At 46.5% G+C, this 27,714-nt stretch overlaps 1 protein-coding gene across 1 annotated transcript in view; it reads left to right on the forward strand.

Annotated features, from left to right (window-relative positions):
* LOC120925871 (aquaporin-7-like) overlaps window positions 1-27,714 on the forward strand; it is a 75,912-nt gene that overhangs the window by 14,724 nt on the left and 33,474 nt on the right. The window contains exon 2 of the mRNA XM_040336052.1: window positions 24,425-24,551. Coding sequence (XP_040191986.1) covers window positions 24,425-24,551 — 127 coding nt within the window. The remainder of the gene's footprint in view (window positions 1-24,424; window positions 24,552-27,714) is intronic.

A 27,714-nucleotide genomic window follows, 5' to 3' on the forward strand; every position in this document is an offset into this window, starting at 1 on the left:
AAGACCTCAGATCTCATATTTACACTAAAATGCAATAATGAAAAAAAAAAATGTAATTTGAAAAAAAAAAAAAAAAATACAAAATGTCCCTTTAAGAGCTATAGGCGGAAGTGATATTTTGACCTCGTTTCCGCCCTGCAATGATATTGAGACGGGTGTGGACTATCTTCCCCTCACTCATACCAAGCCAGGGAACAGACGCGGTCGCCTACCGCCGCTAGTGGCGGAGGGCACCGGAGAGCAGCGGGAGGGGGGCCCTTTCCCAGCCGCTGATAAAAGTGATCTTGCGGCGAATCCACCATAGAGACCACGTTTGTCTGAAAGCGGACCGCTTGCTGAAGAACAGGACACCGTGGTTACGGTAGCTAGCTGCTGCCATAACAACGATATCCCTCTTCAAAGTACCGACGTATAACGATGGCGGACGGTCCGTAAGTGGTTAAGTTAACCGGCAGGGGTCCGGTGCGTGCTGGTTCACCAGTTCAGGTCCGATTTCAGCCCGAATTGTGGGCTGAAATCAAACCTGAAACGCACCAAAAAAGGCACGCGTTTTTCCAGCACACCACACCGGACCCGCTGTGGAGATATGTGAACTGGCTCCATAGAGAGACAGTCACATTCTCCTGCTATGCGAATTGAATGCGGGGAAAAACGCGCATTCAATTCGCATAGCTGTGAACCTGGTTTTAAGGACTTTTGCTTTGAGACTGTGGCCTAGATTCACGTAGGGCGGCTTTACGTAGTGCGGGCGTAGCGTATCTTATTTACGCTACGCCGCCGCTACTTAGAGAGGCAAGTGCTGTATTCACAAAGCACTTGCGCCCTAAGTTACGGCGGCGTAGCGTAAATCGGCCAGCGAACGCGTGCGTAATTCAAAGTAGGCAGGTCGTGGGCGTGTTGTATTTAAATTAAGCGTGACCCCATGTGAATGCATGGCCGAACGAACGGCGCATGCACGCGCATGCTCAGTATCACGTCGTATTTACGCCCAAAGATACGCCGGCTCAATGCCTGTGACGTGAAAGTAACCTACACACAGCCCCATTCACATACGAGTTACGTAAACGACGTAAAAAGATACGCTTGTTTCGACGTCCATACCTTGCATGGGCTGCGCCACCTAGGGACCTGCTTTATCTTTACGCCGGCGTATGTCTTACGTAAACGGCGTAACTAATTGCGACGGGCGTACGTACGTTCGTGAATCAGCGTATCTTGCTCATTTACATATTCTACGCGGAAATCAACGGAAGCGCCACCTAGCGGCCAGCGTAAATATGCACCCCAAGATACGACGGCGTAGGAGACTTACGCCGCTCGTATCTTGGCCAAATCTATGCGTAACTGATTCTATGAATCAGGCGCATAGATACGACGGCGGCCATTCGGACTTACGACGGCGTATCTGGAGATACGCCGTCGTAAGTCTTTGTAAATCTGGGCCTGTTTTTCTACCCCTGCGTGGGAATCCTTGTCTGTTGCTGTTTTGGGCAGGAAGCCCTTACCCTTGCACATTAGGGTGACCACATTTCCAAACTACCATTCGGGGACACCCTCCCTTCCCAAAAATCAGCTTGTGCTGTAACGAATCACAGCACAGTGATTGGACACAAGAGGCGGGATTTATGATTTCTCCAATCACAAGCAGGGGGCGGGGATTGTGCTCCTCCAGGCATTCCCGGCCAGGGCAAGTACTGTCAGAGAGTAAAGCGGTGATGTGGCGGCTTTTTTTGGGGGCATCAGATTGGCCCGGGGGGTGGGGGGGGGGTGGCTGTGTCAGTTTCATTCCGGGACACTGTATTGTCCTGGAATGAAGGTGCCCGGGACAGACCTGCAAAATGCGGGACTGTCCCGTGCAATTCGGGACACGTGGTCACCCTATTGCACATGGGTGGATTACCTCTCTGAGAACTCTCTACTTGAAGCTAGTCGCCCACTATATATATCCAAACAGGGATTGCTGCACTTAAAATTTATTAAGAGTCCAATAAGACAACAATTACATGTTATTACATGTTATGTTCCAAATAGCTAGCTCTCGGGCAAAGTACAAAACGTCCTTCAAAACGACATTTTGTACTTTGCCCGAAAGCTAGCTATTTGGAACATAACATGTAATTGTTGTCTTATTGGACTCTTAATAAATTTTAAGTGCAGCAATCCCTGTTTGGATTTTTCTATATATGACCAGTGGGATGGTCTGATTGCCTTTACCCTTCATCTGAAGCCGTTGTGCTGTTCACCGCACCATCTTGAATATATATACAGTGTGTATGTGGGTGTATATATATTTACTGTATATATACAGGCCCGGACTGGCCATAGGGCATACCGGGCATATGTCACATCTCCCCCAGTGTAAAATGTAGGGGGTCCACGGTTTAGGAGATATTTCAAGCATCTACATGTAAACCTTAATCTAGGCTTACCTGTAGGTTAAAGTGGTTGGTTGTAAAGGGTTTACAATCACTTTAACCACTTAAGGACCGGACCAATATGCTGCTAAATGACCCAAGGGGTTTTTACAATTCGGCACTGCGTCGCTTTAACTGACAATTGCGCGGTCGTGCGACGTGGCTCCCAAACAAAATTGGCGTCCTTTTTTTCCCACAAATAGAGCTTTCTTTTGGTGGTATTTGATCACCTCTGCGGTTTTTATTTTTTGCGCTATTAACAAAAAAAGAGCGACAATTTTGAAAAAAAATGCAATATTTTTTACTTTTTGCTATAGTAAATATCCCCCAAAAACATATATAACATTTGTTTTCCCTCAGTTTAGGCCGATACGTATTCTTCTACCTATTTTTGGTAAAAAAAAATCGCAATAAGCGTTTATCGATTGGTTTGCGCAAAATTTATAGCGTTTACAAAATAGGGGATAGTTTTATTATTTTTTTTTTTTTACTACTAATGGCGGCGATCAGCGATTTTTTTCGTGACTGCGACATTATGGCGGACACTTCGAACAATTTTGACACATTTGACACAATTTGGGACCATTGTCATTTTCACAGCAAAAAATGCATTTAAATTGCATTGTTTATTGTGAAAATGACAGTTGCAGTTTGGGAGTTAACCACAGGGGGCGCTGTAGGAGTTAGGGTTCACCTAGTGTGTGTTTACAACTGTAGGGGGGTGTGGCTGTAGGACTGACGTCATCGATCGAGTCTCCCTTATAAAAAGGATCACTCGATCGATACGCCGCCACAGTGAAGCACAGGGAAGCCGTGTTTACATACTGCTCTCCCCGTTCTTCAGCTCCGGGGAGCGATCGCGAGGGGGCGGCTAGAAACGAATAGCCGCGCCCTCGTCCCGGATCGCTCCTGAAGCCACGGGAACCGCCGCATGTACGGGGGGGGGGGGGGGTCCCGATCGGACCCTCGTCTAGGCAGGGACGTACAGGTACGCCAATGTGCCTGTCCGTGCCATTCTGCCGACGTAAATGTACATGCGGCGGTCCGGAAGTGGTTAAAGCAGCACTGGGTCAAATAGCTGCTGTTTCTGTTTCATTTCAAAACAGTATCTGGGACTCAAGGGGTTAGAAGTGCAATGGCCCTTATATAGCTCCCAAGGGTTCTAGAAGCTCCTTTTAACCACTTAAGGACCCCTTCACACCAATATAGGTCGGCAGAATGGCACGGCTGAGCACAATCACGTACCCGTACGTGATTCCTTAAGCCTAGCCGTGTCGGAAGCTCCATGATCGCGCCCGCGGGACCCGATCGCCGCCGGTGTCCCGCGATCGGTCATCGGAGCTGAAGAACGGAGAGAGGTGAGTGTAAACACACCTTCCCTGTTCTTCGCTGTGGCAGTGTCGTTGATCGTCTGTTCCCCGATATAGGGAAAGACGATCAACGATGTCAGACGTCCAGCCCCCCTTCAGTTTGAAACACATATGAGGTCACACTTAACCCATACAGCGCCCCCTAGTGGTTAACTCCTAAACTGCAATTGTCATTTTCACAATAAACAATGCATTTTTATAGCACTTTTTGCTGTGAAAATGACAATGGTCCCAAAAATGTTTTAAAATTGTCCGATGTCTCCGCCATAATGTTGCAGTCACGAAAAAAATCGCTGATCGCCGCCATTAGTAGTAAAAAAAAAAAATGCTTAATAAAAATGCAATAAAACTATCCGCTGTTTTGTAAACGCTATAAATTTTGTGCAAACCAATCGATAAACGCTTATTGCGATTTTTTTTTTTACCAAAAATATGTAGAAGAATACATATCGGCCTAAACTGAGGAAAAAAATGTTTTTTTATATATTTTTGGGGGATATTTATTATAGCAAAAAGTAAAAAATATAGATTTTTTTTCGAAATTGTCGCTCTATTTTTGTTTATAGCGCAAAAACTAAAAACCGCAGAGGTGATCAAATACCACCAAAAGAAAGCTCTATTTGTGGGAAAAAAAGAATGCCAATTTTGTTTGGGAGCCACGTCGCATGATCGCGCAATTGTCAGTTAAAGCGACACAGTGCCGAATCGCAAAAAGTGGCCTGGTCTTTGACCAGCAATATGGTCCGGGGCTGAAGTGGTTAAATACATCTTCATAACATTTCCACAACAGTAAGTTGTCATGAGGATGATGATGGATGATTATTATTATTGTTATTTACAGCTCTGGTCCCTTGTTGTGTGCTGACTATGCTGACTGTCCTTGATTTAGATCATCTGTTCCCAACAAGGGTTCTGTGAAGCCCAAGGGTTCCTCAAAGGGTGGCTAGGGTTTCCTTGAGCTGCGACCTCCCATTTGAGGTTTCCTGCAGGGTTCCAGGTCCAATTCCACTTGGTAAAGCCAGTGGCGTGACAGTGAGGGTGTCATTCTGGCCACCCTGTAAGTGGGGGTAGGGGGCATTTTTCCCACTTACCACCACCGATGTAAGGGGCATTTTCCCAATGACTGCCCGATGAATAATCATAATTGGGTTACCCTGAAATTTGAAAATTATTTCAAGGGTTCCTCTGGGATAAAACGGTTGGAAAAAGGCTGATTTAGACATTGATTATATTAGCATCAATATAAACGTATTGTCACAGTTGACACCACAAGCTGCTACAGAGGGAGGTCATGGGGAGCCCTTTAAATTCATAGTTACCAACTCTCCCCCCCCCCCCCCCGTGGTCAGGCTGTGTAGAGCCATACTTGACACCTGACCTATGATGGCAGAGACGGCTCTTTAATTAGGCAAATTAGGCCTCGTGGCCGCCTAACTTACCCAATGCATTACCCCAGTTTTGAGGGACAGGGGAACTTAACGTTGCTGTGCTCAGGCAGCGTTAAGAGCCCTGACTCGGGAGCGGGGCCGCCAGCATCCCTAACAACCAGTGAATATCGGTGACACCACCCCTTGTGACGTCAATGACCCAGCATGCCCTCAGTCAATGATGTCACAAGGGGGCGGGTTCAGCAGGTGACATGACTGGGTGGCCCCCGCCTCTTAGGTATTAAAGAGCAGGATCTGGGGGCCACCTTGTTAAACGGGGCTTCCAGATTCCGATAAGCCCCCTACCCGCAGACCCCCACAACCACCGGCCAGGGTTGTGGGGAAGAGGCTCTTGTCCTTGAATTATTTTTTCCCATCATGGGTGTGAGTGGGGCCCCTTTCTTTCTTTCAACTTTTAGGGATGGAGGCATGTGTTATTCACATGCCTCATTCAAAGTCCCAAACCCATTTCCATGAGTGGGGCCCCATGTCAAGTTTTGCCTAAGGCCTCACAAAGCCTAGAGCCACCTCTGTATGATGGGCTCTAATAGCCCGTAACAAGAGAGCTTCCCCGACTTGTCACGTGCTGCTTCTGTTTTATAGCATCTTTCAAGGAACTCATGTGAAATGTGATTCATCATTCTGCCCCTTTTTATCAGCCCCTTTCTATCAAGATAAACTCTGTAAGCAAACAATATTTCCATCCAGCTTATCTCAGACATTGGGGCTTGATACTGTGCAGGCAGGCTTATTAACCATCCAGACACAGGGACTTTGTATGGGTCCAAGCAGATATATTCACTATCCAGAATCGGGGACTTTGTACGGTGCAAGTAGGCTTATTCATCATCCAGAATCATGGAATAGGTACAGTGCAGGCTGACTTATTCACCAATCAGAGATAAGATATACCTGTGATCAAATCCCAATAGCTTGTACGTGTATTTGAACTACTGGGTGCTAAAGGGGCGTGACCACATGTTAACACTACAAATTCTGGATGGGCACACTGCTATACACCCTTCCCAGCAAACTATGCAATGAAAAACTGGGATTTTTAGTTCACACATATTGCAATACATGTTTAAGCCGGCCAACTGCATCAAAATAATCCCTCTCACGACCAGCCCTACTCTGCCCTGCAAATGCTATGGTGGACACCATGCCAACATGGGGCATACAGACACAAGATGGGGGAGAGCCAGAGCTGGACTGGGACAAAAATTTGGCCCTGGACTTCATCCAGACTGGCCCACTTTGACAGGTCTCTCCCATGGCAGCCAGACAACTCCCACCCCCCCCCTGCCGACCAGCCAACCCCGATGGCCACCCAAGCCCCCTCTCCCCCTTCACTAGCCGTAAGCCGTTATACTTTACTAGAGTAGAACGGCTGGTACTGGTACTCTTACTCTTATAGGCAGTACCAGTGGGGAAGCTAGACATTATTTCACCCGGGGCAAAGAATCAGTTTGGTGCCACCCCTAATGGGACAAGATTAGGCAGGAGTGAGAAACTCCCAGGCCATAGCTGTTGAGTCAACTGTCTGTCTCCTCCCCTGTGCGCCTTCTGGTCCCCCATGTGCTCCTCTGTCTTCCCCCCTGCTCCTCTGGTCCTCCCCTTGCTTCTCTGTTCCCCCCAGGTAAGCGCTGCGGGGAGGGAGAGGAGGTAAACACTGCGGGGAGGGAGAGACAGAGGAGCAGAGGGGGGGCGGCGGTCCGCTGTCACTGAAGTCACTTGGATAATTCCAACACACATTTCTATTCAAGTTCTTGCCCCTTAGTAGCCATTTGGTGCTTTCCTGGTGCCCCTGCCCCAAAGGGTAGTCATACCTTAAATAGGTGAGAAAGTCCTTAAATGTCCATAGATGAGAAGCACAAGTCCACACCACTGGAATCCCGTCTGGGTTCCCATGAGGGGTGGGTAAGCGGCAAGTAATGATTCACATCCTTAGCAGCATACTTTTCCCTTGGACAAGGTAACCTGGAACCAAACCTCTGGACAACTTATTATTACCGGTGCCCACAAGAGATGGTTCTCTCCCTTTTTTTGTGTTTGCCCCAGCAGAGGGCAGTGCTTTCCCCAAAAGCCTGGGAAAACCTGGCCAGCGGTGTTAACCCTTACCTCTCAGGGAGTATCACCCGAGCAGGGCAACAAAACAATAAATACAGCACAGAAGTGTGCAGGGGACAGAAGTGTGCAGGGGGGGGGGGGTCTGATGGGCACACAAATGTGGGAGGGGGATTCAGATGGGGGACACAAGTGTGGGGGGCTCTGATGGGGAAACATGTTCAGGGGGGCTCTGATGGGGACACAAATGTGCAGGGGGAGGGACTCTGATGGGGACACAAGTGTGGGGGGGGGGCTCTGGTGGGGGACACGAGAGTGGGCGGCTCTGATGCGGGCACAAAAGTGGGGGCAGGGGGGCTCTGGCAAGGACACAAATGTGGGAGGGAGACTCTGATGGGGTACACAAGGGTGAGGGGCCCTCATGGGGGACACAAGTGTGCAGTGGGGCTCTGATAAACACACAAGTGTGGGGGGGGGGTGGCTCTAATGTGGGTCACACATGTGGTGGTCTGATGTGGGACACAAATGTGGGGGGGGACTCTGATTTGGACACACAGGGGGGTCTCTGATGGGTATACAAATGGACAGGAGGAATTTTATTGGATCTGGGGAGGTGGCTCTGAGGGGCACAAGTGTGTGGCAGAAGTTCTGATGGGGGCACAAATGTGCAGGGGGTAGCTGTGAGGAAGGACACAAATGTGCAAGGGGGGTGTTAATGGGGACACCAGCGTGCAGGGAGAGTCTGATGAGGACACAATTGTGTGGGGATAATCTGTGGGGACAAAGATGTATGGGGAGTTGCTGCTGGGGACAGAAACAGTCAGGGAGACTCTGATGGGGACACAAATGGGCAAGGAGGTTCTGATGGGGACACAGATGTATGGGGAGACTCTGATGAGGACTGAAATGTGCGGGGAGTCTCTAATGGGGACACAGATATCTGGGGAGATTCTGATGGGGACACAAATGTGCGGGGCGACTCTGACAGGAACACAGATGTAAGGCCTCATGCACAATAAGGGGTCGATTCACGTACCTTTAGGCGGACGTAGCGTATCTCCTATACGCTACGCCGCCGTAACTTTGAGAGGCTAGTTTGGTATTTTCAAAGATTTTGCCGCTGAAGTTACGGCGGCGTAGTGTATTAGGGCCGGCGTAAGCCCGGGTAATTCAAATGTTGAAGCTGTGGGCATGTTTTATGTATATTAACTGTGACCCCACGTAAATGACGTTTCGATCGAACGGCGCATGCGCCGTCCGTGGACGTAACCCAGTGCGCATGCTCCAAATGACGTCGGCAAATCGTCATGCTTTCGCCGTGAACGTAAATTACGGGCAGCCCCATTCACGGACGAGTTACGCAAACGACGTAAAATTTGGAAAATTTGACGCGGTTCCGAGGTCCATACTTAACATTGGCTGCGCCATGTTTTTGGTGGTATATCTTTACGCCTGAAAACCCCTTACGTAAATGGCGTATCTTTACTGCGACGGCCGGGCGTACATTCGTGAATAGGCTTTTCTAGCTGATTTACATATTCTAGGCGTGAATCAGCGTACACGCCCCTAGCAGCCAGCGTAAATATGCCGTTAAGATACGACGGCGTAGGAGACTTACGCCGGTCGTATCTTAGCAATATTTAAGCGTATCTCAGTTTGAGCATACGCTTAAATATACGTCGGCGGGGATTCGGACTTACGACGGCATATCTACTGATACACCGTCGTAAGTTTTTATGAATCTACCCCTAAATGTTTAGCCCTGGTGCACAAGGCTCTGGCATTTAGGTGCGGGAGGAGGATACAGGTACACCATCCAGCTCCACTGATAGAAGCCTTTTTTTTAATTCTATTCTATTCCATGGCTGAGGATTTATTTATAAATAACTTGAATTTATTTTTTCAGCCCTTGAATATCTGTAAATTATATTATGTGGCTCTCAAAGTAAAAAGTTTGGAGACCTCTTCTCTATGGTAACTGCACTTATGGACAAAGGAAGAAAGTATCTCATAGTGTAGTAGTTAATAAAAGCCAACGTTTACTAAAGTTAAAACGACTTACTTACTTTGTTGCCCAAGTGATGATGTCCAATAGGACGAAACTTGTCAGGCGGAGCTAGAGCGGTAAGGTGATCACCTCTGCTGGGGCATGATCGGAAATTACTTGTGTTTTTATCCGATTTTATCTGCCTATGCTTGTAGGTAGTATACAAAGCTCAATTATGGGTAAGAGGAAGAAAGTATCTCATAGTGTAGTAGTTAATGAAATCCAATACTTACTTTCTCCTTTGCCCCATTGATGACGTCCAATTCCAAATTCCACAAATCGCATTGGGCGGAGCTACAGCGCTGACATCATCACGGCCGCTGGGGCATTGATCGGGAACTACTTGTGTTTTTATCCGTTTTTATCTGCCTATGCTTGTAAATAGTTTTAACTTTAATAAACGCTGGATTTTATTAGCTACTACACTATGAGATACCGTATTTATCGGCGTATAACGCGCACTTTTTTCCCCTTAAAATCAGGGGGAAATCGTGGGTGCGTGTTATACGCCGATCCTCGCTGTCTCTGAGCGCCGCCGACAAAGACCGAGCCGAGCGTACTGCGCATTCGGCTAGGCTCGGCCACGCTCGGCTTCGCCCGCAGCCACGCGAGAGGAGCCGAACACACCGGAAATCCGGCTCTGCACAGCTCGACCGAGGCGCCAAATTCAAACACACAACGCTGCAACCCCCGGCAGACGGACACCGACAAGGGTGGACGGACCGGCAGACGGATGCGACGGACACGGACAAGGCTGGATGGACCCCGCGTAAGGCCGCAGACGGACGCCGGACAAGGCCGCCGATGGACGCCGAGCAAGACAGCAGACGGACACGGACAAGGCTGGACGGACCCCGCGCAATGCCGCAGACAGACGCCGGACAAGGCCGCCGATGGACGCCGAGCAAGACAGCAGACGGACACGGACAAGGCTGGACGGACCCCGCGCAAGGCCGCAGACGGACGCCGGACAAGGCCGCCGATGGACGCCGACAGCAGACGGACACCGACAAAGCTGAGCATCCAAAATGTAATTTTTTTCCTAAACTTCCCTTCTAAGCTTGGGGTGCGCGTTATACGCCGGCGCGCGGTATACCCCCCGATAAATACAGTACTTTCTTCCTCTTGCCCATAATTGAGCTTTATATACCATGTGGATTGTAACGGCCGGTGGGATGAGTTTCATCTCACACCTGGGGCTCTCTCCCAAAGCACAGCCAGGCCTCCTTCTCTGAGGTCTTATAATCCGGTAAGCCGCTTGTGAGTGGCGGTGCACACCTGGGTGAAGAGTGTCATTTACTTTGCCGGATCACTGAAATGTATTGGCACATTAATTTTTCATGGACTTTGCACATTATTGATTATTTGGATTGATTTTTTGAGCACCTATATGATATATTTATTGATTTTTCACTTTGAGCATTTTTTTTTTTATTTCTTTATTAATTTTTTCAATAATATCTGAGCATTTGATCATTTTATATGTATATATTTACAGTATATATGTTGCAATTTTCACTTGATATATTTTTCATATTTTTATAAAACATAACAGGTTTTCTTCTAAGATTGCCCTGTATTTGGCTTCATCCATCTTCCCATTAACTCTGACCGGCTTCCCTGTCCCTGCTGAAGAAAAGCATCCCCACAACATGATGCTGCCACCACCATGTTTCACGGTGGGGATGGTGTGTTCAGGGTGATGTGCAGTGTTAGTTTTCCGCCACACATAGCGTTTTGCTTGATGTACCATGCCTGTGATAGACAGAATACATCCCAGCATTGGACCCGCGTTCTGTCTATCACAGGCGCAGGGTTAGGAGGAGGCGGGGCTGTGTAAGATCAGTGAGCAGAGCGGAGACAATTTCAATGTAATGCTGTTACAGCTTTTTTTACCGCTCTGTGATTCCGCGGCTCTCCTCTAACTCCAGTCACTCGGCTCCCGATCCTCCCCACCCGCCGGCGCTGCTCGCCCCCTACTCCCAGGCAGCCCAGCTCCTCGCCAGCCCTCATTTTCCACTCGCAAAATGCGAGTAGGCGAGTGAAACATTTGAGGGCTGGTCTATCACATAAACTCCTAATAAAATACATTTAAGTTTTTGGTTGTAACATGACAAAATGTGGAAAATTTCAAGGGGTATGAATACTTTTTCAAGGCACTGTAGCAGCAAAGCCTTCATCAAACCAGCAGCATGGCCGTGTATTTTGGATCTCTGTGCAAATGTTACATATGATGTGTTCAGAGCCGTGGTTATCTCCTATGATTGAAACCATTAACCTTTTCCCGAGACGGACAATTTCCTGACATTTTTCTTCATTAGCTGACAACATTGTGAGCTTGTTGGGCTCCCCGAGTGGTACTGTTTGTGTGTTTGCTGATGCTTCTCATAACCTCCGCTCTGTATCATGGCGACCTCCTGTGTCACGTCAGGCGGAAAAATGTCAACAAGCGTGTGACCGCCAACGCCGCTCGTGTCATATTAGATGGAGGTCTGACTTTTAAATTGGCGTAGCCGTTGCTGATTAAACATCAGTGCAAAACAAAGAGTTTTCAAGTAGATCCAAGACCTAATTAGATAACAATTTGTTTGCTAACGAACATCATAACAGTGTTAATTGTTGTTGACGAAAATATTTTCATCATAGTTGTCATCAGCTTCATGTTTTTAATCACGAAAACGAAATGAAAATAAAATTCTGGATATTTTCTCTTTAGTGTCAGAATTCCCCAGGGGTTAAACTTTGAGTGGGATTTAATCTATTTTTATGATTGACGTATGCAATGTATAACTTATTATTACTTTTCCTTTAATGATTATCTGCCTTTTTTTATATAATTTTTTATTTATTTTTTGATGGTCATTTTTTTCTCCGCTGGTCAATTTTTTATTTATGATTGACGTATACAATGTATATAACCTATCATTATTTTTTCTTTAATGATTATCCTCCTTTATTTTATATATATATATTTTTTTCCTGCTGGTCCTTTTTTTTATTTAATTTTTTATGATTGACATATACAATGCATAATGTATCATCATTTTTCCTTTGATTCTCCTATAATTTATTTTTTTACATTTTTCCATCTTCTTCTTTTTTTTTCTCTGCTGGTCACCTTTTCAGTCTTTTCTGTGTATCTGGCATCGTGGGCCAGATCCTCAAAAGAGATACTCCGACTTAAGTGCTGTTCAGTCTGTGTGTAACTTTGGAAACGATCCTCAAAAGGCTTTTTCCAAAGTTACACAGAAGATCCGGCATGTGTAATTGATTTACACTGCCTAATTTTAGGATGCAGTACCGCATCCGCCGCTGGGGGCATTTCGAGTCGAAATGCCGTTGCTAGTATGCAAATTAGCACTTAAGGCGATCCACAAAGCTTTCTAGCTTCTTTTTTGCGCCGTAAGTGTTATTTTGCAAGTGTAAAATTAGGGCTCGTTTTACAAAGTGTAAAGTTAGTCACACCTTGTAAAGGCCCATTGCAGCGACGGCATTTGGTATGCTTTCCCGAGGGAGAACTCCACGTCAATTTGTAAAAAACAAAACCGGCATGGGTTCCCCCCCCAGGAGCATACCAGGCCCTTAGGTCTGTCATGGGTTGTAAGGAGACCCCCCCACGCCGAAAAATTGACGTAGGGGGTCCCCCTACAATCCATACCAGACCCGTATCCAAAGCACGGTACCCGGCCGGCCAGGAAGGGAGTGGGGACGAGCGAGCGCCCCCCCCCCTCCTGAGCCGTGCCAGGCCGAGTGCCCTCAACATGGGGGGGTTGGGTGCTCTGGGGCAGGGGGGCGCACTGCGGGCCCCCCCACCCCAGAGCACCCTGTCCCCATGTTGATGAGGACAGGACCTCTTCCCGACAACCCTTGCCATTGGTTGTCGGGGTCTGCGGGCGGAGGCTTATCGGAATCTGGGAGTCCCCTTTAATAAGGGGGCCCCCAGATACCGGCCCCCCACCCTAAGTGAATGGATATGGGGTACATCGTACCCCTACCCATTCACCTGGAGGCAAAAAGTAAAAGTTAATAAACACACAACACAAGGCTTTTTAAAATATTTTATTATTCTGCTCCGGACGCCCCCCCTGTCTTCGTTATTAGCTCAATTACCAGGGGGGGCTTCTTCTTCCACTCTCCGGGGGTCTTCCGCTCTCCGGGGGGGCTTCTCCGGACTCCGGGGGGCTTCTTCCATCTTCTCCCCTCTTCCGCTCTTGACTCGGCGAACCCCGGTTCTTCTGCAGCTCTCCGGTGCCTTCTTCTTCAGCGCTGGCTGCCTGCTATGTTTGTGTGTTAGCTCGATTTCAAACAGGCAGCCGGCGCGGTCTTCTGTGGCGTCAGGGTCTTCTGGTCTTCTGTTCTTCCGATGTTGTCTCGTCGCCTGTTGTCGCTGTAATGATGGAAGCGCGCCTTGCATCACATTTATATAGGCATCACCGTCCCATCATGCTCCGGCAGGTACCCACGTGGTGGGTGCCTACCCACGTGCACCCACCACGTGGGTACCTACCGGAGCATGATGGGACGGTGATGCCTATATAAATGTGATGCAAGGCGCGCTTCCATCATTACAGCGACAACAGGCGACGAGACAACATCGGAAGAACAGAAGACCAGAAGACCCTGACGCCACAGAAGACCGCGCCGGCTGCCTGTTTGAAATCGAGCTAACACACAAACATAGCAGGCAGCCAGCGCTGAAGAAGAAGGCACCGGAGAGCTGCAGAAGAACCGGGGTTCGCCGAGTCAAGAGCGGAAGAGGGGAGAAGATGGAAGAAGCCCCCCGGAGTCCGGAGAAGCCCCCCCGGAGTCCGGAGAAGCCCCCCCCGGAGTCCGGAGAAGCCCCCCCGGAGAGCGGAAGACCCCCGGAGAGTGGAAGAAGAAGCCCCCCCTGGTAATTGAGCTAATAACGAAGACAGGGGGGGCGTCCGGAGCAGAATAATAAAATATTTTAAAAAGCCTTGTGTTGTGTGTTTATTAACTTTTACTTTTTGCCTCCAGGTGAATGGATAGGGGTACGATGTACCCCATATCCATTCACTTAGGGTGGGGGGCCGGTATCTGGGGGCCCCCTTATTAAAGGGGACTCCCAGATTCCGATAAGCCTCCGCCCGCAGACCCCGACAACCAATGGCAAGGGTTGTCGGGAAGAGGTCCTGTCCTCATCAACATGGGGACAGGGTGCTCTGGGGTGGGGGGGCCCGCAGTGCGCCCCCCTGCCCCAGAGCACCCAACCCCCCCATGTTGAGGGCACGCGGCCTGGCACGGCTCAGGAGGGGGGGGGGCGCTCGCTCGTCCCCACTCCCTTCCTGGCCGGCCGGGTACCGTGCTTTGGATACGGGTCTGGTATGGATTGTAGGGGGACCCCCTACGTCAATTTTTCGGCGTGGGGGGGTCTCCTTACAACCCATGCCAGACCTAAGGACCTGGTATGCTCCTGGGGGGGGAACCCATGCCGTTTTTTTCTTTGAAAATTGGCATGGAGTTCTCCCTCAGGAATGCATGCCGCTGTCATTTTTTTTTTCCCCGACGCAACTTTAAGCCCTCGCGATCCTCAAAACTCGGCGTAACGTAACTTCGCGCATGCGCAGTACGGCCGACGCGCATGCGCAGTACGGCCGGCGCGGGAGCGCGCCTCATTTAAATGGGACTCGCCCCATTTGAATAGGAACGCCTTGCGCCGGCGGAATTTTAGTTACACAGCCTGAAATTTCTAGATAAGTGCTTTGTGGATCAGGCACTTAGGTAGAAACTTTAAGCCAGTGTAACTTAAATTGGATTTTTTAAGTTACGTCAGGTTTTTGTGGATCTGGCCCCTTATTCCTTTTGATTTAAAGAACATCCACTTTTTTGACTAGTGTGTAACCTTTTTTAAGATCGGGGGGAAGTATGTAATTTTCTTTTTTCTCCTTCGCTCTTTAAAGGTTGCTATATGCAGAGCTTTTTTTCTCAGAAAATAGGTGCAGGAACTCAACCAGGACCCCGTTCAGATTTCACAAACAGTAGAAGGGTCCTAAAGGTGCATTAAATACCAGGATTGCATTACATACAGAGTGCAGAGTTCATGGGGTTACACACAGAGTGCAGAGCTGTCACTTGTAAACACAAAAACCAGACTTCTGTGTTTACAAGTGATTGTGGTGAGCAGGCATCAAAGGGTCTGAGCCAGAGGTGGTGGAACTGAGTTCCCCTAAGTTCCCCCTGAAAAAAAGGCCTGGCTATATGGAATAGAATCTCTCTTTTTTTTGTGTGTGTGTTTCTTGGATTGAGCCTAGGTTCACACTGCTGCGAATTCAAAATCGCGGTAAAATGCGCGATTTTACCGCGATTTCGCGGCCGCGATTTTGGCCGCAATTTAATGTAAATCGCGGGCCAAAATCGCAAAAAGTAGTACAGGAACTACTTTTTGAAATCGCAGATGCGGCGTCGCACTGATTAGGACAGTGCCATTGCCGACAATTGCCGCCGATTTGAGATGCGATTTGACATGTCAAATCGTTCCAAATCGTAACCAGTGTGAACCAGGGCTTAAACAATTTTCTGAACAGGAGAGTTTTATTGGGTCTGTAGTTGCAACAGCTGAGTTTGATTTTAACCACTTAAGCCCCGGACCTATTGGCTGGCCAAAACCCAGTGCACTTTTTGCGATTCTGCACTGCGTCGCTTTAACTGACAATTGCGTGGCCGTGCGACATGACTCCCAAACAAAATTGGCGTCCTTTTTTCCCCACAAATAGAGCTTTCTTTTGGTGGTATTTGATCACCTCTGCGGTTATTTTTTGCGATATAAACAAAAAAACTGTCATTTTTGAAAAAAACACAATGGGCTGGATTCACGTAGATCGGCACATCTTTGAGGCGGCGTAGCGTATCCTATTTACGCTACGCCGCCTTAAGTCAGAGAGGCAAGTGCTGTATTCTCAAAGCACTTGCCTCCTAAGTTACGGTGGCGTAGTGTAAATGGGGCCGGCGTAAGCGCGCCTAATTCAAATGAGGATGAGGGGGGCGCGTTTTATGTAAATAATTGGTGACCCGACGTGATTGACGTTTTTTACGAACGGCGCATGCGCCGTCTGTGTACATATCCCAGTGTGCATTGCTCCAAAGTATGCCGCAAGGACGTATTGGTTTCGACGTGAAAGTAAAATACGTTCAGCCCCATTCACGGACGACTTACGCAAATTTCGACGCGGGAACGACGGCCATACTTAACATTGGCTACGCCACCAAGGGGCAGCTTTATCCTTACGCCCGCATACCTATCTTTACTGCGACGGGCAAGCGTACGTTCGTGAATCGGCGTATGTACTTATTTACATATTCTACGCCGAACTCAATGGAAGCGCCACCTAGCGGCCAGCGGAAAAAATGCACCCTAAGATACGACAGCGCAGGCAGTCGTATCTTAGCTAGGTTTAAGTGTATCTCAGTTTGAGCATACACTTAAACTTACGACGGCTTAGATTCTGAGTTACACCGGCGTATCTACTGATACGCCGGCGTAACTCTTTGTGAATCTGGCCCAATATTTTATAATTTTCACAAAAAAAGAAAAAAATAGTGATGCGCTGAAATCAACTTTTGCTGATAATATGTGTACAATATGTGCATAATTGATACCAAAAATACACACTCAGGAGGGTATCAATAAGAAACCACAATAAAAAACAAAAAACAAATAAATTGTGAGATGATCCATAAGTGCAAAAAACAACCTCAAGTGTAGCAAATGTCCAGTTCTGAGTAGTAGTACTTATAATACAAAAAGGGTTCCACACCCACTTGCTATCACAGGCTGACGTGTTGTTGAGCTTTCAAACAAAACACAGGCAGACACCTTGAAACTTCAGATTAATAAGTGTGGACTGGTGCTTAATTGCTTCCAAATGGCACAGCATATGAGGACGCCTTGCTGCTTCAGGGCGATATAACTCAAAAGGAAAAAAGGAAAGAGATATGGTGCAATACTGTGTGGATCACAGATTAACCACTTCAATACCGGCCCATTGTCATATGACGTCCACAAAGGACCTCTACCGATCCGGGTGGACGTCATATGACGTCCTGGGCTTTGCGGGTGGATATCTGAATGATGCCTGCAGCTAGAGGCATCATTCAGATATCTTTCTCTTCTGCCGGCGATTCTGCACAATTTCCAGATCGTTCTTACAGGCGGCGGGAGGGGACATCCCCCCCTCCCGCCGCCATACGGTGCTTCTCCGGGCTCTCCCATGCCATCGGGGGCCCGGAGAACGAATCGTCCGGCGCTGGCAGGAAGCATAGAGATGACTGGTGACCAGATGGTCACCAGTCATCTCTATGACCGTCGGAGGACCCAGGCGCGATGTGATGACGTCACGCCCGGGTCCCGGTAAGTAAACAAAGCCGCAATTGCGGCTGCTAAGCAACAGTAATAATGAATTTTTTTTCACCGATTTCATGCTTTCCAGCCTGGAGGAGAGATGTGCGGTCTTATTGACGCCTCATCTCTCCATAAAGAGGACCTGTCACACACATTCCTATTACAAGGGATGTTTACATTCCTTGTAATAGGAATAAAAGTGATAATAAAAAAAATAAAATAAAAAAAAAGTGTAAAAAAATAAATAAATATGTAAAAATAACAATAACAATTTTTTTTTAACGCCCCTGTCCCCAGTAGCTCGCGCACAGAAGCGAACGCACACGCAAGTCCCACCGACATATGTAAACGCTGTTTAAACCACATATGTGAGGTATCGCCGCGTGCGTTAGAGTGCCAGCAACAATTCTAGCACTAGATCTCCTCTGTAAATCTAAACTGGTAACCTGTAAAAAATTTCAAAGCGTTGCCTATGGAGATTTTTAAGTACCGAAGTTTGGCGCCATTCCATGAGTGTGCGCAATTTTAAAGCGTGACATGTTAAAGCGTCACATGTATCTATTTACTCGGTGTAACAACATCTTTCATATTTTACAAAAAAATTGGGCTAACTTTACTGCTTTGTTATTTTTTTAATTCATGAAACAATTTTTTTCCAAAAAAAAGGCGTTTGAAAAATTATTGCGCAAATACCGTGCAAGATAAAACGTTTAAATGACCGTCGTTTTATTCCCTAGGGTGTCTGCTAAAAAAAACATTTATAATGTTTGGGGGTTCTGCATAATTTTCTAGCAAAAAAAATTATGATTTGTACATGTAGGAGAGAAGTGCCAGAATAGGCCCGGTATGGAGGTGTGTATAAAAGACCTGTATGGTTAAAATAAAAAAAAAAAAAAAAAAGACCTGTATGGAAGTGGTTAAGCATGGACAACAGCAAAAAAAGCAGATGCACTTACGAATCCCCTCTTCAAAAACAGCCGTTGAACATAGCCTTACAGGCCGCTCAGTATAGCGATCTCCTCACACGGATAAACGTCCGTTGATCGCCTCACTAGGCTCTTCCCCCACGCGTTACATCACTCGGCACGTGACTTAATCATATATATATATATATATATATTCACATATATATTTTTTAAATTTTTGCTATAATAAATATCCCAATTAAAAAAAAAAATGTTCTGAGTTTAGGCCGATACGTATTCTTCTACATATTTTTGGTAAAAAAATCGCAATAAGCATATAGTGATTGGTTTGCACAAAAGTTATAGGGGATAGATTTATGCCATTTTTTTTTTACTAGTAATGGCGGTTATCTGCTATCTTTTTGTCAGGACTGCGATATTGCGGCGGACACATCGGACACTTTTGACACATTTATACAGCGAACAGTGCTATAAATATGCACTGATTACTGTATAAATGTGACTGGCAGGGAAGGGGTTAACCACTAGGGGGGCGAACAAGGGGTTAAATGTGTTCCCTAGGGAGTGATTCTAACTGTGGGGGAGGGGAATGAAAGGGGGAGGTGACCGATTGGTGTCCCTATGTACAAGGGACACAGATTGGTCTCCTCTCTCCCTGACAGGACGTGGAGCTCTGTGTTTACACACAGAGCTCCGCGTCCTTGGCTCTGTAACTGCCGATCGTGGGTAAGCGGCGGACATCGCGGCCGCCAGGAGGCCCAAGGACGTCATATGGCGGCCACCCAGGATGGCAGAGCAACCTTGCGGCCGTCATATTATTATAGGCGGGATGTGAAGTGGTTAAAGGTTGTTATATGGAATAGAATCTCTCTCTTTTTTGTTTTTTTGTTTGTGTTTCTTGTTTTTAAACAATTTTCTGAACAGGAGATTTTTATTGGGTTTGTAGTTGCAACAGCTGAGTTTGAAGCACTTCCATAGTGTGAAACGCGTCAACCTACATGCATTTCTCCTGTCTGTACTCGTTCAGTGCTTTTAATATTTATGCTTTAATAAAGACTTTCTACTTTACTCTCTGTGTGGGTGTGCTGCCGATCCGAAGGTTCTCTGTTCCAAAAATAAAATTCAGTTTTAATTCAGATGGCTAAAATACGACTAAAACTAAAATGGCATTTTAGTCAAAAGAATATGACTAAAACTAAATTGAGTTTTTGATGTCAAAATGAACACTGGACAAAAAGCAAAAATTCTTGTTTGTTTACGAAACTAGTTTTTATTGGTAAAGTTTTTTTATATTTAGGTAATATGTGCAATGGCATTACAGCCAATAGGGGCAGATCCACATACATACACTGCGCCCGGCGCAGATGTAAGATACGCTATGCCGCTGTTAATTACTTGGCTTTGATTTGAATCCTCAACGAATTTGCGCCGTAAGTTACGGCGGCGTAGTGTATCTCTCGCGGCGTAAGGGCGCGGAATTCAAATTGGGCGGGTAGGGGGCGTGTTTCATTTAAATGAAGCGCGTCCCCGCGTCGAACGAACTGCGCATGCGCCGTCCGTAAAAACTCCCAGGCTACATTGCTCCAAATGACGTCGCAAGGACGTCATTGTTTTCAAAGTGAACGTAAATGGCGTCCAGTCCTATTCACGGACGACTTACGCAAACAACGTAAAATTTTCAAAATTAGACGCGGGAACCACGGCCATACTTAACATTGAGTACGCCACCAGATAGCAGCTTTAACTATACGCCGGAAAAAGCCGAACAGAAACAACGTAAAAAAATGCGACGGCCGGTCGTACGTTCGTGGATCGCCGGAAATAGCTAATTTGCATACTTGACAAGGATTACAACGGGAATGCCACCTAGCGGACGCAGAAAAATTGCATCTAAGATCCGACGAAGACGTACGCCTGTCGGATCTAACACAGATGCCGTTGTATCTTGTTTTGAGGATACCAAAACAAAGATACGACGCGCAAAATTTGAAATTACGCGGCGTATCAAGAGATACGCCGCGTAATTTCTTTGAGGATCTGCCCCAATAGGGTTTACAGTTTTTTGTTTGATATTTTAACCGCTTGCCGACCACATAACTTAGTTATATGGTGGCAGAACGTCTCTCCTTAATCGGATCCCGTAACAAGTACTTGATCCGGCACTTCCGGGTAGAGGGCGCATGTAGCTGTGATTAGACACAGCACAAGCCGACCAGCGGGTGCCGGCCAATAGATGTTTACCGTCACCCACTGATCGGCGAGGAGAGACACAGAACAGAGCTCTGCCTACAGTATGTAAACAAGGCAGAGCTCTGTCCTGTCAGCAGGGATGTGCTGGATTTGCAAAGCAGGGAATAAAATCCATTACTTCTCACAGTAAAAACAGCACACATAAGCACTGGTTAGGCACACATTTAACCCTTTGATTACCCAAAATGTTTAACCCCTTCCCAGCCAGTGTCATTAGTACAGTGACAGTACATATTTTTTAGCACTGATCACTGTATTAGGGTCACTGGTTCCCACAAAGTGTCAGTTATGCAGCGTACACATGACCGTTTTTGGCCTTTAAAAAACGATTGTGTGTGGGCTTCAGAGCATTTTTCGGGTTCTAAAAAATGGCCAAATTTTTTTTTTGAACATGCTCTACTTTTTCACAACGTTTTAAACGTTGTTGTTTTTCGGGTTGTAAAAAATGGTCGTGTGTGGGCTTTAACGACGTGAAAAATCCGCGCATGCTCAGAAGCAAGTTATGAGACGGGAGCGCTCGTTCTGGTAAAACTAGCGTTCGTAATGGAGTAAGCACCTTCATCACGATGTAACAGACAGAAAAACGCAAAAAGTCTTTTACTAACACGGAATCAGCTAAAGCAGCCCCAAGGGTGGCGTCATCAGCATGGAACTTCCCCTTTATAGTGCCGTCGTACGTGTTGTGAGTCACCGCGCATTTGGTAGAGCATTTTCACGATCGTGTGTTGGCAAGGCCGGTTTAATGATCGGGTTGAAAAAAACTTCTTTTTTTCTAGACCCTTAAAAACTTATTTTTTTAGAACCCGAAAATCGGTCGTGTGTACGCGGCATTAGTGTCAGAATGTCCACTGCAATATCGCAGTCCCACTATAAGTCGCTGATCGCCACCATTACTAGAATTTAAAAAAATTTATGACATTTTTAGTTTTTATACCATATTTTGTAGACGCTATAACCTTTGTGCAAACCAATTTATTATATGCATATTGGGATTTACTTACCAAAAATATGTAGCAGAATACACATTTACCTAAATTTATGAATAAATTAGATTTTTACAATTTTTTGTATTGGATGTTTTATAGCAAAATAGTAAAATAAAATACAAATAGGGACCATGATGTAAAGGGGAGAAAGAAAAAGATGAGAATGGTGCGCTTATTCAATAATGTGCCATTAAGTAATATACTCAAAGAATGAATATGATGAGTATCCAAACATACAAATAAATGTGAAAAAAGTCCAACTAAAGCCCAATGGTAGGAGTCAGTTCATATAAAGGTAAAATCTGATAGGGATAACTTGATAGAAGAAAAAGCAGATAAAACATCTATCAAAACATCGACTGGTAAATTTATGAATTGGCCGCTCACCTTCAACAATGACCCAAGGGTCAAACAAGGCTCATCAGATAGTCAGATAAGGATCTGTAAAGGCATTCAGGTTCCAGGCGAAGACTGGGAACTAAGTCCAAAACTTGGCATCAAAACATCTTGGGTAATTCCATATATAGAGGAAATAGCTAGCTCCAAGGAATGACACTTCTTGTATAAATGGCGCTCAAAGGAGACAAAGAACAGCCATAGTGCAATATTGCCAAATGAAAAGTAAATTTATGTAGTAAAAGAAACTGCCCATCAAGTATGGGTAAAAACCGCAGTAAAAAGCAATGGTAGTAGTGACACACTCGCCTCCTCACAGCACTTTCGTAAAACACCACCGGAACTGACATCACAAGGCTCCACCCGATGCGTTGTGTCACTGGTCACGTGACTTCCTCAGGGAGACAATGTACAGGGGGACTCTGATGGAGACAACAATGTAGGGGAGACTCTGATTGGGACACCGATTTAAGGGAGACTCTGATGGAGACTGTGATATAAGTGAGATTCTGATGGGGGCCATGATGTAATGGGGGACCCTAGTGAGGTCTCTGATGGAGACTCTGATGTAAAAAGGGACTCTGATGAAGGTAATGCAGACGCTGATTGGAACACTAATGTAAGGCGGGGCTCTGACAGGGACATTAATGTAAGGAGGGTCTCTGATAAAGACAACAATGTAAGGCGGACTCTGATGGGGACACTGATATAAGGGGAACTTTGAAGGGTGCACTGATGTAAGTGGGGACTCTGATGGGGACCATTATGGAAGTGGAACTCTGATGGTAAATCTGATGAAGACTCTGATGTAAGGTGGAATCTAAAGGGGACATTTTTTTTGACCCTCAAATATTTGTAAAATAAACAATGTAGTCCTTATACTGAAAAGTTTGGAGATCGCTGGTTTAGATCAAAGGTTTACAAATCTAGATGGTTTGTTAATTACATCACTGCAGTTTCTAAATCAATGCATTTTGCTTATACCTATTATTATCCAACCAAAGAGACAATAATGTAAGGGTGAACTTGATGAAGACTCTAATGTAAGGAGGAATCTGATGGAGATCTTGATGTTTAGGGGGACTCTGATTTAAGGGGTACTGCGATGGGGACTTTTTCGACCCGAAAATATTTGTAAACTATACAACAGGGATCCTCAAACTACGGCCCTCCAGCTGTTGCAGAACTACACATTCCATTGTAAAACTCTGACATTCACAGACATGACTGGGCATGACGGGAATTGTAGTTCCTGAACAACTGGAGGGCCATAGTTTGGAGACCCCTGCTATAAAATGAGCACAGCAGAGACACTAATGTTAGGGGGGACTCTGATAGAGATGCAGATGGGGGACTGTAATGGATGGGGAACCCTGATGTTGAACCTGATTAAGACTCTGATGTAATGAGGACTCTGATGGAGTCCTTAATGTTTAGGGGGGCTCTGATGTAAGGGGTGCTGCAATGGGGACTTTTTTGACCCGAAAATATTTTTAAAACGTGCACAGCAGAGACACTAATGTAAGGGGGACTCTGATATAGACGCAGATGTAAGGGGGGACTCTAATGGATGGGGAACCCTGATGGTGGGGAAGCCTTCAAAGACATGCTGGTAGGTTAATTGGCTTCTGCTTAAATTGGCCCTATTATATGAATGTGAGTTAGGGACCTTAGATTGTAAGCTCCTTGAGGGTAGGGACTGATGTGAATGTACATTGTATATGTAAAGCGCTGCATAAATTGACGGCGCTATATAAGTACCTAAATAATAATGGTGAACCTGATGAAGACTCTAATAAGGACACTGATGGAGTCTGTGATGTTTAGGGGGCTGCAATGGGGACTTTTTTTGACCCAAAAAATTTGCACATCAGGGACACTGATGTAAGGGGGGACTCTAATGGAGACATAGATAAAAAGGGGACCCTGATTGGTACCCCAATGTAAGGCAGACTCTAATGGGGACATCAATGTAAGGGGGAGCTTTGATGGGAACACTAATGTAAGTGGGGAATATGATGGGGACCCTTATGTGGGGAGGGGGGATTCTGATGAGGACTCTGATGTAAGGAGGACTTTGATGGTGAACTTGATACTAATTATTATCTAATCAATGAGCTTTAATGCCAGCAGGATAAAATGTTGCGTGTAACATTACTAACCAAGTTCCTTTTCCCTGCAGCTTTTTGGTTTGGGCTCAGTGGCGCAGGTGGTTCTGGGTAAGAAGGAATACGGACAATACCTCAGCATTAACCTGTCTTTTGGAATCGGTGTCACAATGGGTATCCACGTGGCCGGGGGAATCACCGGTGAGTACTCCAGCTTCCAGGTTCGAATACTACACCGACGAGGAACTTGTTAAACTGTCACCGGATGTGTGCAAATAACAAATCAAATCTTTCGCTAATGATTGTCTTGTTCTAGTAAATAGGCAACAAAAGTTAAGTCAACGCTACTTCCCCACCAAACTACAGGATCACTTTAAAATTCTAGGTTTGAGATGTTGTAAGAAAAGAAAGTGTCTTCATCAATGACTCTGAAAATGTGATGTAAACATTCCTTGTAATAGCAATAGGGCATGACAGGTCCTCTTTATAGAGAGATCTGGGGTCTATAAGCCCCCCACATCTTTCCTCTAGGCTGAAAAGCGTAAAATCAAGGCAACGGCAGTGTTTACAACTGCCGAGGTCGGATATGACGTCATAACATCGCGCCCGGCCTCCGAAGGTCATAGAGATAACTGGGGCCCATCTGGCAAATACAGTACAGTGGAACCTCGGGTTGCGAGTAACGCGGTTAACGAGTGTTTCGCAATATGTGCACTGTATTTCTTATAATCCTAACTCGGTTTGCAAATGTTGTCTCGCAAAACTAGCAGGATTCAGGTCAAAGTGCTGTGCAGTACCGCATTTGGCCTGAGGTGGGGGGCGCCGGAACCGACCGGCGACGATTGGCATAGTTCAGAATTGCACAGAAAGGCCTGAGGACAGTTCGGCCGAACTTGGCAAACCTTGGAAAGTTTTGTGAACTGAGTCTTTCTGAGGTTTGCCAAGGTCAGCCGAACTGTCCTCGGGCCTTTCCGGTTGTTTCCGTGGCTCTCTGGCGCCCCCACCTCTGGCCGCATGCGGTATTGCATGTCATTGAAGTCTATGCAAAACTATTTTTTTTCGTTTCCATTGACTTCTATGGGGAAACTCGCTTTGATATGCGAATACTTTGGATTACGAGCATTCTCCTGGAACGGATTATATTTGTAATCCATGGTTCCACTGTTTTTTATAAGTCTGTGACACTGTTTTGATGTTGAATTTTAAAAGCAGCGGCGAGCCTGCTGATCTCACACATTTGCTAGTCTGACAGAACACCAATGCTTTTAAAATTCAACATCAAAACAGCGTCACAGACCTCTAAATACTGATAGCTAGATTCAGGTAGGGCGGCGCATTTGTACGGCGGCGTAGCGTATCGTATTTACGATACGCCACCGTAAATCAGAGAGGCAAGTGCTGTATTCACAAAGCACTTGCCTCCTAAGTTACGACGAGGTAGCGTAAATGGGACCGGCGTAAGCGCGCCTAATTCAAATGAGTATGAGGGGGTCGTGTTTTATGTAAATGGGTGGTGATCCGACGTGATTGACGTTTTTTACGAACGGCGCATGCGCCGTCCTTGTACATATCCCAGTGTGCATTGCTCCAAAGTACGCCGCAAGGACGTATTGGTTTCGAAGTGAACGTAAATTACGTCCAGCCCCATTCACGGACGACTTACGCAAACAACGTAAAAATTTCACATTTCGACGCGGGAACGTCGGGCATACTTAACATTGACTAGGCCACCTAGGGGGCAGCTTTATCTTTACGCCGGCGTACCTCTTACGGAAACGGTGTATCTTTACTGCGACGGACAAGCGTACGTTCGTGAATCTGCGTATCTAGTCATTTGCATATTCTACGCCAAACTCAACAGAAGCGCCACCTAGCGGCCAGCGTAAATATTGCACCCTAAGATACGACGGCGTAGGAGACTTACGCCGCTCGTATCTTAGCCTAATTTAAGCGTATCTGGTTTCCAGAATACGCTTAAATTTAGGACGGCGTAGATTCAGAGTTACGTCGGCGTATCTACTGATACGCCGGCGTAAAGCTACCTGAATCTAGCTATGAATTTCACTCTATTATTCTCTTTGGAGTGCCTAAAGGTGTCCCGGGTCTGTTACAATCCTACAGTGTATACTAAAAATATTTATTTTTCACTGCGCGCAGCTAAAATGTTCGGGTTTGGATTGAAGAAAAAGTGGCAACACTACTATATAAGCTCAGTTTAGTGGTTAAAAAAAGTGTGAAATGCAAGACTTTGCGGGTGTAAAAAGATGTCCGCTTGGCGACTTCCGACTGTAGGCTCACTGCGGCTGTGTGCGGGGTGTACCAAGATGGCCACAACGGAACGGGTTTTGACGGGTCGCCTAATCTGCGGGAACACCGGCTTTCCACTGGTTTGTAATCTTCCTTGTGGTTTCACACAGGCAGCCCCTATCATATCACAGAAGATGGAGAGAAAGGGAGAACAGATAACACACACTCCTTCAGAAGCTGATACTCCTGAACGGAGGTGCTGATAAGATATGCACCTTATCTAAACACAGAAAAATCTAGTCTGAGAAATGCTTATAGACGCAAGTCCATCAAGAACCAGCTCACTGAATGGAATCCACTGATTTATAATGTTCTGGCTTTGCAGAGCATACAGTAAATGCTTTCTATACATGGCTTACTGTGGCATATCTCCTGGCGTAGATACAAATTTTCAATGTAACTAAATTCTTGTTGACGCTTAGGCCGGGTACACACGGGCAAACATGTACGATGAAACCGGTCCGTCGGACCGTTTTCACCGTACATGTCTGCCCGGGGACTTCTGTACGATGGCTGTACTAACCATCGTACAGAAGTCCGCGCGTAAACAATACGCGGGGCGTGTCCACGCCGTCGCCGCGGCGACGTGGGCGGGCCTGCCTTTTAAATGCTTCCACGCATGCGTCGAAGACATTCGACACATGCGAGGGATGGCGGGCGCTTGGACATGTACGGTAGGTCTGTACTGACGACCATACATGTCCGAGCGGGCAGGATTCCAGTGGACGGTTTTAAAACAAGTCCAGGAATATTTGCCCGCTGGGAAAAGGCCGGCGGGCAAATGTTTGCTGGAATTCTGCCCGCTCGCGCCTACACATGACCGAACATGTATGCTGAAACTGGTCCGCGGACCAGTTTCAGCATACATGTTTGGTCGTGTGTACGGGGCCTTAGCCCTCGTTCACATTGGCACGGTATGTAATGCGATTTGACAGGTGGCCTGGGACTTTTTGGAGGCAGTTCTGGGGGCTTTGGAATCGGGAATCGTATGAGAGCGTTCATTCTCTCCCTATATGCCAACCCCAGAGCTAGAGTAAGGCCTCGTACAAACACGATA

This window comes from Rana temporaria, chromosome 1 (assembly GCF_905171775.1).
Source record: "Rana temporaria chromosome 1, aRanTem1.1, whole genome shotgun sequence".
Taxonomy (NCBI): domain Eukaryota; kingdom Metazoa; phylum Chordata; class Amphibia; order Anura; family Ranidae; genus Rana; species Rana temporaria.